This window comes from Aulonocara stuartgranti (genome assembly GCF_965226115.1).
Source record: "Aulonocara stuartgranti genome assembly, chromosome: 16".
Lineage (NCBI taxonomy): Eukaryota > Metazoa > Chordata > Actinopteri > Cichliformes > Cichlidae > Aulonocara > Aulonocara stuartgranti.
In genome coordinates, this window is record NC_138952.1 from 4,023,116 (window position 1) to 4,040,131 (window position 17,016).

At 40.6% G+C, this 17,016-nt stretch overlaps 1 protein-coding gene across 1 annotated transcript; it reads left to right on the forward strand.

Annotated features, from left to right (window-relative positions):
* Positions 1 to 83: 83 nt before the first annotated feature.
* LOC309690963 (lactase/phlorizin hydrolase-like) lies at positions 84 to 15,887 on the forward strand (the record flags this gene model as incomplete). The annotated part of the gene is made up of 18 exons (XM_082508450.1): positions 84 to 696; positions 1,362 to 1,432; positions 3,509 to 3,586; positions 3,678 to 3,771; positions 4,909 to 4,993; positions 5,084 to 5,762; positions 5,858 to 6,506; positions 6,608 to 8,158; positions 8,254 to 8,522; positions 8,613 to 8,903; positions 8,986 to 9,184; positions 9,417 to 9,619; positions 9,700 to 9,806; positions 9,952 to 10,083; positions 10,260 to 10,483; positions 10,651 to 10,881; positions 11,811 to 11,861; positions 15,515 to 15,887. The coding sequence occupies 18 exons, from the start codon at positions 84 to 86 to the stop codon at positions 15,667 to 15,669; spliced, it is 5,682 nt and encodes a 1,893-aa protein (XP_082364576.1). The 3' UTR covers positions 15,670 to 15,887.
* Positions 15,888 to 17,016: the final 1,129 nt, after the last annotated feature.

Here is a 17,016-nt window from a genome sequence, read left to right on the forward strand (position 1 = left end):
TGCAATAAGAAGGAACAAAAGTTGCCTTAAAGAACTCTGCAACCAGTGAATATTTTCACTTCGTTCCTTTCTTTTGAGCCACAATGAAGAAGTTGTTGTGGGTCTTTTGTCTGTACGTTTTTTGTCTCCGTGGTTGTCAGAGCAGTGAGGTGAATGGAAGGGTGGACTTCATGCTTCTTGCAGGGCCTCTGACAAAGCAGGTGGTCAGAAGCTCAGACAGAAACATAAATGATGCCTTTGACTGCAGTCATCCCGTTCCTCCTGGCTCTAAGCAGTACTTTGAGTACCTGCAGAGCAGAGGGGTGACCCACTTCAAAGTACCGCTGTCATGGGCTCAACTTCTTCCTACAGGCCACCCCAGCCAGCCCCAGCAGGCTGTGGTTAGATGTTACCAGACCCTGCTGAAACAGCTGCTGGAAGCAGGTCTTCAGCCTCTGGTCATCCTTCATGGATGGACAGTTCCAGAGTCTCTGCAATCAAGGTATGGAGGCTGGGAGAGCCAGGAGCTGGCACAGATGTTTCAGCAGTATGCAGAGTTTGCCTTCCAAGAGTTTGCACCACTTGCACACTCATGGTTGACACTGGATGGTGTTTGGCATGACGGGCAGCCTGCACATGCTCCCAGTTTTCTGCAGAACTTCCTTCAACTAAACAAGAACATTTACCAGATGTACCATCAGCGCTTTCCTGACAAAGGTGAGTTAGAAGAAAAAGAGACAATTAAGATGAGATACTAAGCAAATAGAGTAAAAATCAGAAGTAAGAAATCTTGAGAAATTTCTCCAAAACATTCCTTAAAATAAGCTATTTTAAAAATGTTGCTGAGAAATCAGATGCAAAGGCTTTTACAAAAGGAGTTTTTAATTTCACCTTTAAAAACACAAAATCAGTATTTTGAGAAAACTGCTAAAAAAAATAAGCATTTTAAAAATCAAGTTTGATTGGAAACTACTATCAAAAGGTAAATAAAACAAACAAAAATAAATGACCATTAAATGTCATATTTGCTGTTTTCCAGTTCTCATATATGTCAAGAAGTTACATTTTGGTGTCATAAAATAAACACATAGATGTGTATTTTAGGCGTTTTTGTAATATTACACAACACATCAGATTTTCTGTATGTCTTAAGAAGTTAAAATACTGTTAAAAATACTTTATGGCCAACTGATACTGAAAGCCTTCAAAACATTATTTATCAGACATATTACCGTCATGATTATCTCAGCAGCAATTGAATTCACTAAAATAATCTTGTATGTATGTCACTGTACAGTTTGACCCAACAAGCCATTTTTACAGCAGACATTTTATATTAAAATAAATATTAAAAAAAGATTTAAATGCTTCTACATTTACAGGAAGACGTCTGTCAATTGGGTTGAGAGCAACAGATATGACTTCCCTCTCCCAGATTAAAGATTCAACAGCAGTAAGTTAAATACTCTATTTCATTATGTATGTAAACGTTATGTATACCTTAAGCTTTAATTAAGACCAAGTCCCTTTATTGTTAAAATTGAAAAGAAAATCAATCTGAAAATAACAATGAGACATGCTTATTTGCCCAGAGCTATTAGAAATATGCGAAGCTTTTTGAGGGTACAGAGAGAATCACCTTTACCCTTGAATTGGAGATTAGCTTGCCTAGATAAGATAATCATACACAGCTTGGATCAGCAACCCAACCCAACAGCCCGATTAAATTCCAAGTGATCTTTCTTCATCACACACCCTTTCACCTTGTTGTCATATGCCCACATTCTGCTCATCAGATTTTTCTTGAGCCTAAACCATGAGCCTGATCACAGTTGTTCGATCACTGTATGAAACACTGCTCAGCCTGCATGAAGACTCAAGCAACAGCGCATAAAGAAAGTGGGGGGTGGCTGTAGCTCAGGTGGCAGAGCAGGTCAGCCACTAATCAGAAGGTCGGTGGTTCGATCCCAGGCTGCATCCTGGCTGCATGCCAAATATCCTTGGGCTAACCCCGTGTTTGCCTACTGGTGGTGGTCAGAGGGCCCGGTGGCGCCTGTGTCCGGCAGCCTCGCCTCTGTCAGTGTGCCCCAGGGCACCTGTGGCTACAATGTAGCTTGCTATCGCCAGTGTGTGAATGGGTGAATGACTGAATGTAGTGTAAAGCGCTTTGGGGTCCTATGGACTAGAAAAGCGCTATACAAATGCAGGCCATTTACCAAAGTGAGTTCTCTGTCCAAGATCTAGATTCCTCATATATCAGGGGGGACCAAAGGAATTGGGGTAAAATGACATGCTGTTAAATCCAAACTCTTATTGCCTGGTAGGCCAGTTAAAGCTTGTGATTTAACCAAATCAAAAGCTTGTTGATGTTGCTTAGCATCTCTGAGGCTACAATCCAAGGCTTAAGATATGATATTGTGTGGTTTCTTTATAAGAGATGTAGTTGCAATGCAATGAAAAAAGATGGAAAATAACATCACATTTATTCTTCTCATGGAGGGCTGTGTGAGGCAGATAGGATTTTACTCTGAACCCAGTGCCAGATACTTGAACAAGAAAGCGACAGCTCAGAGTAGGCTGTATCACCGTTTGAAGCATACTTCCCCTGGTTTGCGTGTTTGGTGGTTGTGAACAGCGCTGTCCTGTTTTCCTGTTTCATATTTCTGCATGGTATTAATGCTACTTTCAGAAATGGCTATCTCTGGTTTGTGCACTTTGAATATTTTCTCAAACATGGTTGCCTGTTTTCCGTTTGATGTAACGAGAGGACCACATGTTTGGTGGTTGTGGGTTGCAATGTGCTATTTTCATGTTTAATGCTATGTAAATAAAAAATTATATTTCAACCTAATTTGGTATGGTTGAAAATGAATTGATACGGTTTTAGCAATGTGTTAAAGGTCCACAGTTTGAGAGAAATTTCTGTGACAGTTCATAAAACATAAAGATCCATGCCAAATTAATTATACTGAACTGTCTATTGTGGTGACTCACAAAAGAAGCTTTACATTCATTTATATGACAAATTGACAATTTTTTTAATAGACATTTTTATAATAATAATGGATTGGATTTATATAGCACTTTTCAAGGCACCCAAAGCGCTTTACAATGCCACTGTTCATTCACACACTGGTGGAGGGAGCTACGGTTGTAGCCACAGCTGCCCTGGGGGAGACTGACAGAAGCCAGGCTGCCATATCGCGCCATCGGCCCCTCTGGCCAACACCAGTAGGGTAAAGTGTCTTGCCCAAGGACACAACGACCAGGACAGAGAGCCCGGGGATCGAACCGGCGACCTTCCGGTTACAGATGCGCTTCCCAACCCCCTGAGCCACGGTCGCCCCATAAATTTTTTTTAAACAATGATGTTCTGGCACTTTGTGTTTCACATGACTATGTAATGGTGTATTTTTGAAACAATAGTAGTGTGTTATATATACATCAAAGAGTATCACATACAGTTTATTTTTTGATCAAGAGGCTTGAGTGTAATGGTATGCCGTTGTGTATCTTCTATTTTTAATAGATGGATTTCTTGTCGGTGCACATTGAATATAACTGTGTTATCTCCTCAAATTTTGAAAACGAGCTAAGGAGGATACAGGTAGAGTAAACACATGATGAAAAAATTCCTAGCTTTTCAGATTTTGCATTACTGTTAAACTGCTGCATCTGCATATTCTGTAACACTGTAGATGTCCATTGGGAACTTGCCTATCCTGCTGTACAAGATGACTGCTCATGACTGTTCCCAGAGTAATTATCAAGTTCTTGGAAATTTTTTAAATGGTAAATACAATTATATTTTATGCTGTTATTTTCCATTAAATTACCAATGAATATGAAGAGCTATACAACTAAATTTGTATTTACAGATATATAGCATATAATCTCAAAAAGTTAATTCTGTTCATCTGGATGTAGAGTTTTCAGTTGGAGTAACGTTTCATCACTCATCCAAGTGACTTCTTCAGTCTTAACTGCATGCAGGTTTCCCCAACCTTATAAAGAGTACATTTGCATACTGACTGAAACTAGCACCGGTGACTAAAAGTGGACAGTGAGGTTTCCTAGCCCCATGAGCTTTCATAAATATGACAGTGATTTGCCATACAAACTTTTGCGTCTGACTGGAGGTAGATGAAGTGTATTACACTTAAACCAGAAGATGAAGTTAATATCGTATAATATGTGGAACTGTTAAGAGATATTAACACCAAAACAATGACCAGCGCCACTGAAACCAGTGCTCACACTGGTAATCATGGAAAAATAAAAAAAATATTATGTCAAATAAAGAAATCCTCTGGTATTTACTGAAGAAAAAACACATTAATATAACATTAGTCAACACTGTAAAAATTGACAATACTGCTCTCATAAAAGTGGAAGAGTTATCAAGTGAAAGTGATGAGTGTCATGTCATCATATTATGAGCCAGTAAAGTGCTAATAGAAAATGTTGGACCACAGTCAATGCTTTCTGCATAACTGTTATGACAGATGCATTGTACCAAGAATATTGGGTTAAATGAAGAAAGTGTTTGCACTGTAGATTTTAGTTGACTAAAATTTCTTTTGGTAACCCAAGTATTAGCAAATATAAGCAAATATTATGACCCATTTTATTAGGATACACCATCCTAATCTGATATTACATAATGTATTATAACATTACATTCTATACTATTAAATTCTGCATTTTGTCCTCAATTGAGCTGCCAAATGTACAAATAGGGTGGGTAAAATAAGTACTGAACACATTACCAAGTGTGTTTCTAAGTAAATATATTTCTAAAGGTGTTGTTAACATGACATTCTCACCAGACGTCTGTAGCAACCCATCCAAAGGGAATGCATTTTTTATTTCTTTATACTTACTGTTTTATAACTGACAAGACTTAACTGTTTCTTGACCACAACACAGTCCTGATGGACAATGGCCTGAATATTGTGGGGTGTGACATGAAGGACGTGTTAGGCAAGCTGGACATGGAAGATGCTCTTGTCAAGTAAGAGTTCATTTTCTGATTCACATATATTGTTATTCTATTTTTTTTTAAGTTCACGTGTGATATTTATGTCTTTTTATTTTCTGAAAGTCATGCAGGTTCACACCACACCAGGGTGACAGGGTTAAGAAACAGTTATCAGACTGTGTGGGATAAATTTAAGTCCCAGACCACAGCAGAACGAGATCTTTTCCTTCAGGAATCATTCCCCTCTGGCTTCCAGTGGGCCACCTCCAGCGTATCCTTTAAGACTGAAGGTGGCTGGTCAGAAGGTGGGAAAGGAGAGACTATTTGGGACCGGTTTGGTCATGAGGGCTTGGCCTTTGCAAATCAGACAGCTGACCTAGCTTGCGACAGTTACCGTAAGGTAGATTATGATGTCTACCTTCTGCGAGGTCTTCAGGTCGACACCTACCAGTTTTCCATCTCTTGGGCCCGTATTTTCCCCACAGGGTACCGACAGAGCCAATCAGAAAAAGGAGCTCAATACTATGACCAGCTGATAAATGCTCTCGTTGCATCTGGCATACAACCCATTGTCACTCTGTACCACTGGGATCTGCCTCAAGCACTCCAGAATTATGGTGGATGGACCAATGCCTCCATTGTAGAGGCCTTCAAAGACTATGCAGATTTCTGCTTCTCCAGGTTTGGAGACAGAGTCAAGATCTGGAACACATTCAATAGTCCCTGGGTAGTGAGCCATGCCGGGTATGGTACTGGTGTGCATGCCCCAGGAGTAAAGGACTATGTGGAATCTTCCTATCAGGTGACAGTGATGTTATTAGAATACTGTAATTAATCACTTTATTACAAGTGTAATTATTGCACTAATGTACTTAACATTTGATTTTGCATTATCAGGTCACTCACAATATTCTCAAGTCCCATGCCGAGGCCTGGCATGTCTATAATGACAATTACAGGAAAACACAAGGAGGAAAAGTGGGCATTGCCTTGAACTCTGACTGGGCTGAGCCCAGTGACCCTGCTAAACCTGAAGACGTAGCAGCTGCAGACCGTTACCTGCAGTTTATGCTGGGCTGGTTTGCACATCCCATATTTGTAGACGGAGATTATCCTGCAATACTCAAAGATCAGGTGGAACAGAAGAAAACAGCATGCCCTGACTCTGTACCAGCAAAGCTCCCAGTTTTCACTCCAACAGAGAGCAAGAGGATACTTGGTACTGCTGACTTTTTTGGTTTAAATCACTATACTTCTCGGCTGGTCAGCAACAGTGATGGTGGGTGCACCCCTGGTCCTGACGGTGTGGGTGACTTCCATGCAACTGTGGACCCCACATGGAGTTCCACAGCTTCTGACTGGATCTATCCTGTTCCTTGGGGACTTAGAAGGCTCCTGAACTACATTGCAACAGAATACCTGAGTGCTAACAAATTACCTGTATACATAACAGGAAATGGGATGCCAACAGATTACAGTGTTGACAGTCTCACTGACACCAGCAGAATGGACTATATGAAAAGTTACATCAATGAGGCCCTGAAAGGTTAGTGTTGGAGATTTCCCCAATTTGAAGGCACATTTTTTTTAGAGAGAGAGTTAAAATAATTCAAATATTAATTTTGTTTTTGTTTGTTCATTTTGTAGCAACACTCACAGATGGAGTGGATGTGCAGCGATTCACAGTGCAGTCACTCATGGATGGATTTGAGGCAAACCAAGGCTACAGCCAAAGATTTGGTCTTCACTATGTCAACTTTGAAGTGGGATCCAGACCAAGGACCCCAAAGCAATCTGCATATTTGTACGCTGAGATTATCGAGCAAAACGGTTTCAGTTCACAAAAAAGTAAGAAGTTTAAAGCTGCAGAAAGGCCATTAACTCGACGTTTAGCTGCTTTACCACCCTCAGAAGTTCCATCTCAGGCAAAGGTAGTTTGGGAGAAATTCTCTTCACAGTCAAACTTTGATAGAAAAATGTACCATTATGGCACTTTTCCTGAGGGCTTCAGTTGGGGAATTTCTTCGTCGGCCTACCAAATTGAAGGTGGCTGGAATGCTGATGGCAAAGGTCCTAGTATATGGGATAGATTCACTCAGACAACTAACACTATTCCTGATAATGCAAACGGCAATGTAGCCTGTGACAGTTACAACAGACTTAATGAAGATCTCTACATGCTGCGGGCTCTGAGGGTGAAGTCATACAGATTCTCTTTGTCCTGGTCCAGGATCTTTCCTGATGGCACACGTAAGTCCCTCAACCAGAAAGGTGTTGACTACTACAACAGACTCATTGATGGTCTTATAGCGTACAATATCGAACCCATGGTAACACTGTACCACTGGGACCTTCCTGAAGCTTTGCAAAAGGTCAATGGCTGGGAAAGTGCAGAGATGATAGACATTTTTAATGACTATTGCGACTTCTGCTTTGCTACATTTGGTGACAGAGTGAAATTCTGGATAACCATTAACCAGCCTCAGACAATTGCATGGTCTGGATATGGACTTGGAAATATGCCACCAAATGTTAAGGACCCAGGGTATGGACCATACATAGTTGCACACAACCTCATTAAAGCCCATGCCAAGGCCTACCATACATATGATGACAAGTATCGCCAGTCTCAGGGTGGTCTAATCTCCATAGCCCTCAATGCTGATTGGGCTGAACCTAAAGATGTCAGCGTTCGCCGTGAAGTGGTGGCTGCTGACCGGGCGATGCAGTTCCAACTGGGATGGTTTGCACATCCTATTTTTAAGAATGGTGACTATCCTGATGCACTGAAATGGCAAGTTGGGAACAAAAGTGAAATCCAAGGTCTTCCACAGTCAAGACTTCCTTCCTTTACTGAAGAAGAAAAGAACTTCATCAAGGGAACTGCTGACGTATTCTGTGTAAATCATTACACTACAAAGATTGTAAGCCATGTTACAGCTCGGCTTAGCCCTGCGTCTTATGAATATGACTGGGACTTCAAGGAAGAAGAGGAAAATGATTCACCAACTACAGCCATTCCTAACCAAAAAGTTGTGGCCTGGGGCTTGAGGCGACTCCTCAACTGGATAAAGGAGGAGTATGGTGATCCAGAGATTTATATTACTGAGAACGGAGTTGCTACAGAAGCACAGACAACTTGGGATGATTCTGCCAGAGTGTTTTTTTACAAGGCCTATATTGATGAGGCTCTGAAAGGTATACTGTCAAAGTGATTTTATTAGCTACATTGCACGATCATTATAAGTATTTTTAATGTACCTAATTTTTTTGTGCGCTTGTTTACATTACAGCCTATAAAGTTGATGGTGTGACTGTGAAAGGATACACTGCAACCTCTCTAATGGATTCTTTTGAGTGGCTTAATGGGTACAACGTTGGATTTGGCCTGCACCACGTGGACTTCAGTAACCCAAATCAGTCAAGAACACCCAAGTACTCAGCTCATTTCTATTATAACATCATAAAGGATAATGGTTTCCCATTGCCAGATGATGAGAAGGTACTTTATGGACATTTTCAAGATGATTTCATTTGGAGTACTGCCACAGCATCATACCAGGTACCCTAGATAAGGCCACTGCACATATATTGCAATGCTTACTCTATTTTCATTCGTTTCAAATTACTGTTTTATACTTATTCCTTTCAGATTGAAGGAGGGTGGAGAGCTGATGGAAAAGGTCTCAGTATTTGGGACAAGTTTGCTCACACTCATCTCCGAATCTCCAATGATGACAATGGGGACATAGCTTGTGACAGTTACAATAAAGTAGAAGAGGATGTTGCCATATTAAAGCAACTCAAGGTGACCCATTATCGATTCTCCATATCATGGTCAAGGGTCCTTCCTGATGGTACCACCAACTACATTAATGAGGCTGGACTCAATTACTACCACAGACTGGTGGATGCACTGATTGCTGCAAACATTCAGCCTCATGTATGTATAATTACAGCTAAAAGAACTGTACTAGAATTGGTAAATTCAATAACGTCAGTAAACCCTTTCCCTTTGCTTTCAGGTCACTCTGTACCACTGGGACCTTCCACAAGCCCTGCAGGATATTGGGGGATGGGAAAATGACACTATTGTTACCAAATTCAGAGATTATGCTGACTTCATCTTTGACAGACTTGGCCACAAAGTGAAATTTTGGATAACTATTAACGAACCCTACAATGTAGCCATGATAGGACATGGTTATGGAGTAGGTGCCCCAGGTGAGCTTTATGCTTTAGTATTCCTGGTTGTCTGCTTTATTTAACAAATAGGAATAGTACTGTTACTGAACATGCAAAACTGTATATAAGGACATCAAAAGTGTTCAAAACAAAATGTACTGTTTCAAACATCAAACAATATGTCTTCTGTAAAAACAATAGAGCAATCCTTGACCAAACCCTCAACAACAAAAAATATAAAGAGGCTGCAAATGTGTCTGTTTGTCTCCAGGGATCAGTTTCCGACCAGGTACTCTGCCCTACGTTGTTGGTCACAACCTGCTTAAAGCTCATGCTGAGGCCTGGCATATTTACAATGACAAGTACAGGGCCAAACAGAATGGAATTATCTCCATCACAATTAACTCTGACTGGTCTGAACCCAGAAATCCTTATAAGCAGGAGGACTATGATGCTGCAATACGCGCCATTCAGGTACACCAGTTCTTCTTATATTTTAAAGCAATATGTCATAGTGGTTATTTCAAGTGTCTTTTGTGTGTCTTTTTGTGCAGTTCTACATTGGCTGGTTTGCCCATCCTGTATATAATGGCGACTACAATGACATAATGAAGACAGTCATTCGTGAGCGAAGCCTTGCTGCTGGTCTGTCAGAATCTAGGTATTCAAAAAGTACATTTAGGCCCCAAAAGGAAAAAAAAATTGCTATAAAGCAATTAAAAGCAGCAGGACATTTTCACTTTTTTTGTTGTTTGGTCCTTTTTTCAACAACCACATAACCTGTTGGTTTCACTTCCATTTTCCAGGCTGCCTGAGTTCACTCCGGAGGAGGTTAAAAGAATTAAAGGCACTTATGATTATTTTGGGTTCAACTATTACACCACTGTCCTAACATTCCCTGTGGACTATAAGAACCTTCAGCACTATGATGGAGACAAGTAAGCAAACGTTAGATAAATATTAATAGAGTAATCTTTCATTTTTCTTCTAATAAAAGAAACCAACAGATTTAGCACAGCTGACTTTGTTCTCTGCTGTGGCCGTTTACTGAAATGTGAAACTTATTTCATTGTTTTATTCAAACTCAAAAATCTAACCTTTTTGATCTTCACAGGGGTGCAGGGTCAACTGTTGATCTCACCTGGCTGGATTCAGGTTCAGGCTGGCTGAAAGTCACACCATTTGGATTCCGCAGAATACTTAATTTTATCAAGGAGGAATATGGAAATCCACCAATTATTATCACTGAGAATGGCATCTCAGAGCGGGGCACTGTTGATCTAAATGATACTCACAGGAGCCACTACTACGAAAAATACATCAACCAGGCGTTAAAAGGTATGAAAAATTTATCTTTAAATCTATTTAGGACCAGCACAGTTAGAGAAGAAGGCTATAAATATGTCTCAGATAAAATGTGGCTGTTTTCTTTTTTCTTTTGTGGAAACATTAAGAAACTAGATTTTAAGTGCAAAAAAGTTAACTTATCTCTTTTCTCTTCCCAGCTTACTTACTAGATGGTGTAGACATCCGTGGCTACACAGCTTGGTCACTGATGGACAACTTTGAGTGGGCTAAAGGCTTTTCAGAGAGATTTGGGTTTTTTTACGTGAATCATTCAGACCCTAATATTTCTCGAGTAGCTAAGAAATCTGTTTCCGACTACTCTAAAATCATAACCTGCAATGGATTCCCTCACCCTGCGTCAGGACATGAGTGCTTGAATCCTGTGGAAGGTAAATTGACACCATGGATTGTAAATAGTACGTAAAAGATAAGTACGTGGCCACCCTACTGTAAACATAAATATTTAAAGTCTATGTTTAGTTGTATCAGTTCAGCATTATGGCTATTACCAACTTGGTACTTTAAAGTCAGAACACAATATATTTGTGTGGGAAGTTTTCAGCTAATGCTAACCAGCCAGGCTGGCTCTCCATTGACACAGTTACATTGCTAAAAACTGCAAAATGCATTAAAGTTAAGAGAAGTGGAATTCCCACCTAACAAGGTGCTTCCACAGTGCAAAAGCAAGCCTTTTAGGACACCTAAACTGGACAGCTGCAATACGATATGCAGTTCCATGATCAGAAGGAACAGGGATACTGAGGGGGTCCTAAATATCTATTCCTGCATACAAGCATTTTGTAAGTTGAGCTTAAGCATTATAGCAGAGTTGAGCTTGTGTATTGTATGAATGCAGATCATTTAGACAGATGTAAGATGTTTGCAAGTGTGTTAGTTTACAGCACTAGCTTACTAACAAATAGCTAAAATTAGCATGATAATTAGACACGGTGCAAAAATAATGCTCTGACATAGTGAAAGCTAATGTTTTCATTTTGTTAGTGTCTTTCTTACCAGCTCACAGACACCTGCTACTTAGAGGTGTATAGACATGCAAGAAACCTTGTTGTAAATAATAGCATTAAAAGTGCTCAGAATACTGAGAACAAAATTCAGAGGTCCAGTTCAGTTGCTAGCAGAGTGCTAGCAACTGTAGTTGTAGTCAAACCTGCTACACCACACCAAATAAATTTAAACCTTAATGCAATTTCTGTGGAGGAATTCTAACAACAGGTAAAATAGGGCTTTGATTTACAGTTACTGCCTGCAAATGTTAAAAAATAATACGAAAACTTTGGTTTCTGTGTCTTTTCTGCAGAAACAGCTGCACCACCAATCACTGACAACAATGCCACTGTGAGGTTCCTTGGTATGGAGCTCTCTGTCCGCAATGCTGAGACCGGACTTAATGTCACATTTGCTCTTCTGATTGTTGCAATGTTTGGAGCTGTTTGTGCATCATTTTGCTTCTTTAAGTCAAAAAATCAGATTTGTAAAAGTGGAAAAACATTCTAATTGCAGATAACTTGACATATTATTAAAGCCCTCATATTGACAGATGCATTTTAATTGCAGGTATATAAATTATTTCTTTTCCTCTTCTATAATGTTGCTGTCACTGTCAAGGTTAAACTACAATTTTAAATCATTTTTAAAAATGATCTGTGGTCCGTTTAGTTTGAGATACCACGTAAGCGTACATGTAAAAATATGTTTGTGTGTTTTGGGACTAATTGAGTAAAATATTTCTTCATTTGCTGTTTAGTATCAGACTTTCAGACTTCTACATATAGGACTGACCTGCAAAAGCTTATTACCTGCTGTATTAGTCAACAAAGCCAAGTATTTTCTGTTAAAAATCATCAGTTTGTCAGCCAGGGTGGATTAGTTTGTCTATATGGCTGTAAAATGGGTTTAAAAAGTGCTATTTAGAATATTATGTTGTTTCTTCAACTTTCTGTTCTCAGAAAGCTTTTTAAAAATGGAGTGTAGGTATCACCTAATTCCTCTAGAGGTCACTGGCTGTCTAGATTAGATTAGATAGAACATACATACATATATATATATATATATATATATATATATATATATATATATATATATATATATATATATATATATATATATATATATATATATATATATATATATATATATACATACATACATACATACACACACACACACACACACACACACACACACACATACATACAGTGGGGCAAAAAAGTATTTAGTCAGCCACCGATTGTGCAAGTTCCCCCACCTAAAATGATGACAGAGGTCAGTAATTTGCACCAGAGGTACACTTCAACTGTGAGAGACAGAATGTGAAAAAAAAAATCCATGAATCCACATGGTAGGATTTGTAAAGAATTTATTCGTAAATCAGGGTGGAAAATAAGTATTTGGTCAATAACAAAAATACAACTCAATACTTTGTAACATAACCTTTGTTGGCAATAACAGAGGTCAAACGTTTGCTATAGGTCTTTACCAGGTTTGCACACACAGTAGCTGGTATTTTGGCCCATTCCTCCATGCAGATCTTCTCGAGAGCAGTGATGTTTTGGGGCTGTCGCCGAGCAACACGGACTTTCAACTCCCGCCACAGATTTTCTATGGGGTTGAGGTCTGGAGACCGGCTAGGCCACTCCAGGACTTTCAAATGCTTCTTACGGAGCCACTCCTTTGTTGCCCAGGCGGTGTGTTTTGGATCATTGTCATGTTGGAAGACCCAGCCTCGTTTCATCTTCAAAGTTCTCACTGATGGAAGGAGGTTTTGGCTCAAAATCTCACGATACATGGCCCCATTCATTCTGTCCTTAACACGGATCAGTCGTCCTGTCCCCTTGGCAGAAAAACAGCCCCATAGCATGATGTTTCCACCCCCATGCTTCACAGTAGGTATGGTGTTCTTGGGATGCAACTCCGTATTCTTCTTCCTCCAAACACGACGAGTTGAGTTTATACCAAAAAGTTCTACTTTGGTTTCATCTGACCACATGACATTCTCCCAATCCTCTGCTGTATCATCCATGTGCTCTCTGGCAAACTTCAGACGGGACTGGACATGCACTGGCTTCAGCAGCGGAACACGTCTGGCACTGCGGGATTTGATTCCCTGCCGTTGTAGTGTGTTACTGATGGTGACCTTTGTTACTTTGGTCCCAGCTCTCTGCAGGTCATTCACCAGGTCCCCCCGTGTGGTTCTGGGATCTTTGCTCACCGTTCTCATGATCATTTTGACCCCACGGGATGAGATCTTGCGTGGAGCCCCAGATCGTGGGAGATTATCAGTGGTCTTGTATGTCTTCCATTTTCTGATGATTGCTCCCACAGTTGATTTTTTCACACCAAGCTGCTTGCCTATTGTAGATTCACTCTTCCCAGTCTGGTGCAGGTCTACAATACTTTTCCTGGTGTCCTTCGAAAGCTCTTTGGTCTTGGCCATGGCGGAGTTTGGAGTCTGACTGTTTGAGGCTGTGGACAGGTGTCTTTTATACAGATGATGAGTTCAAACAGGTGCCATTCATACAGGTAACGAGTGGGGGACAGAAAAGCGTCTTACAGAAGACGTTACAGGTCTGTGAGAGCCAGAGATTTTCCATGTTTGAGGTGACCAAATACTTATTTTCCACCCTGATTTACGAATAAATTCTTTACAAATCCTACCATGTGGATTCATGGATTTTTTTTTCACATTCTGTCTCTCACAGTTGAAGTGTACCTCTGGTGCAAATTACTGACCTCTGTCATCATTTTAAGTGGGGGAACTTGCACAATCGGTGGCTGACTAAATACTTTTTTGCCCCACTGTATATATATATATATATATATATATATATATATATATATATACACACACACACACACACACACACACACACACACACACACACACACACACATATATAAATACAGAGACAATATAAATAAAATATATGAAGGGGATAAATAGAATAAATAGGAATAAAAAATAAAAATACAAGTGAATGAATTGCACATTTCGAGTATTGAGGTCTATTGCACTGTTGACTATTTACAAAAGTATTGCACAAAAAGGTATTGCACAGTGAGGTGAAGAGGCACTACAGCTTAGTTGTTCCCCCCTCCTTTGTCCTCCTGTTTCCCCTCCCTCTCCCCTCCAGAGAGGAGTTAAACAGTCTGATGGCGTGTGGGACAAAGGAGTTTTTAAGTCTGTTAGTTCTTGTCTTGGGGAGAAGCAACCTGTCACTGAACAGACTCTTCTGGTTGTTAATGGCCGTGTGCAGAGGATGCCTGGCATTGTCCATAATGTCCATCAGTTTCTTTAATGTCCTTTTCTCTGCCACTGTCACCAGAGTGTCCAGCTTCATGCCGACCACAGAGCTAGCCCTCCTGATCAGTTTCTCCAGCCTGGATGAGTCCTTCTTTGCTGTGCTGCTCCCCCAGCACACCACAGCATAGAAAAGTACTCCAGCAACCACTGACTGGTTAAACATCCTCAGGAGCTTCCTGCAGATGTTAAAAGACCTCAGCCTCCTGAGGAAGTACAGTCGGCTTTGGGCTTTTTTATACAGGTGCTCTGTGTTGCATGACCAGTCCAGTTTATTGTCCACCCACAGCCCGAGGTACTTGTTGACCACCTCCACCTCCACCTCCTCCCCCTCTATCTGAACCGGCAGTGGACCTGCTCTAGACCTCCCGAAGTCCACAACCAGTTCCTTAGTCTTTGAGGTGTTGAGTTGCAGGTGGTTTGTGTGACTCCATGCGACAAAGTTCCTCACCAGACTTCTGTACTCCTCTTCCTGATCATCCCAGATACACCCCATGATGGCTGTGTCGTCTGCAAACTTCTGAATGTGGCATAATTCAGAGTTGTAGCAGAAGTCTAAAGTAGCCATATAAAATGTACTACGCTAATGTTCAGTACCAGAAAGTAAAATAATCTGATTTACTGAAAATAAATGTATACCATACTGTATAGCATCAATAATGGTGTCTGTCCAACCATCAATTGTCTTACATTATCCTTGTCAGTGTCGCAGGAGGTTGGAGCCTATCCCAGCGGCCATAGGTGCGAGAGGCAGGATACACCCTGGACAGGCCGTCAGCCTGACACAGGGCTAACACAGAGACAGACAATCATTTGCACTCACATTCACGCCTATGGGCAATTTAGATTCACCAATTAACCTAACCCCACCAACCGCATGTGTTTGGACTGTTGGAGGAAGCTGGAGTACCCGGGGAGGAGAACATGCAAACTCCACACAGAAAGGCCCGAGTGAGGTGGAGGAATCAAACTCAGGACCTTCTTGCTATGAGGCAGTGCCCTGTCTGATTTAAGTTGCAAATAAAACCTATTCATAGAAAATTAAATGTATGGCCAAATCCCCAAATAATTTATTTAATGATAAAACCTCACTGGATGCCTTTTGGGGTTTTTTTTAGATCACACTCAAATATCTAACTGGCCAGTTACATTATACCAATTCAATGTTTGGGCATGGTCAAGACCTGGGGCCTGTTCTTCGTACCTCGCTAAGTAGGTTAGCCGGATTAGATTGTTGACGATTTCGCGTGATCCTGGATCAGTCGGTTCCCCGAAGCTCATCCGGGACTTGCTGTCATAGCAACAGAGCCGTAAGCGTAAACCTGCTCGGGAGCAGGTTTACTTTATGTAAACAGGATTAGATCGCGGCCACGCAGGTATGTCCGCTTCATTTATACGAAAGCAACAGCGATAAATAAATAACATCAATGTAACTGAAGATAATGCAGCACTTGATCCTTTTATTGATGTCACACAGATACATACAGGTCATTTCCTAAAAAAGGGAAATGTACTATTAACATTCTATTACATGTATGTGATTATTACAGATGTAATTCATATTTCAGAGTAGTAATTGTAAATTACTTCGTGTAATCAAGATGAGAGACCACGGCTATAAAAGCCAAGGTGGATTTGGGAAGCCTGTCGCAGCCATGTCCTGTCCGTTTACGCGAGCAACCCATTGCGGAAGGTGCAAGATTGATAAGGAGAGTCCTCAGAATTCAGCATATATTGCGGGACAGACAGGATCCTTTAGCTCAGCGCGACAGTGTGCTCATTGAGAGATATCGATTTTCCCGTGAGGGTATTATTTACTTAACCAACTTGTTGACGAGGGGGTGCAGGACCACCACCTGTCTTTTTTTGCTCTGCCCTTTTCTTGGTTGCTGTTATAAACAAACAAACAGATTATTTCAGGGTCTCTTTCCAAGAGACTAAAAGCAATATAAGTGATAAATATTACCATTCTGTAGAATATTCTTATATTTCACTTTTACTTGTTCCCATGTTCTAGTGGGTCCTGTTGTGGCTCTAATGTGAAAGAGGATATAATATAACAATATAATATAATGTAATATAATATTGGATAATATAGTGTGATATGATAAATCTACCCTACCGCCTACTGGTGTTGGCCAGAGGGGCCGATGGCGCGATATGGCAGCCTCGCTTCTGTCAGTCTGCCCCAGGGCAGCTGTGGCTA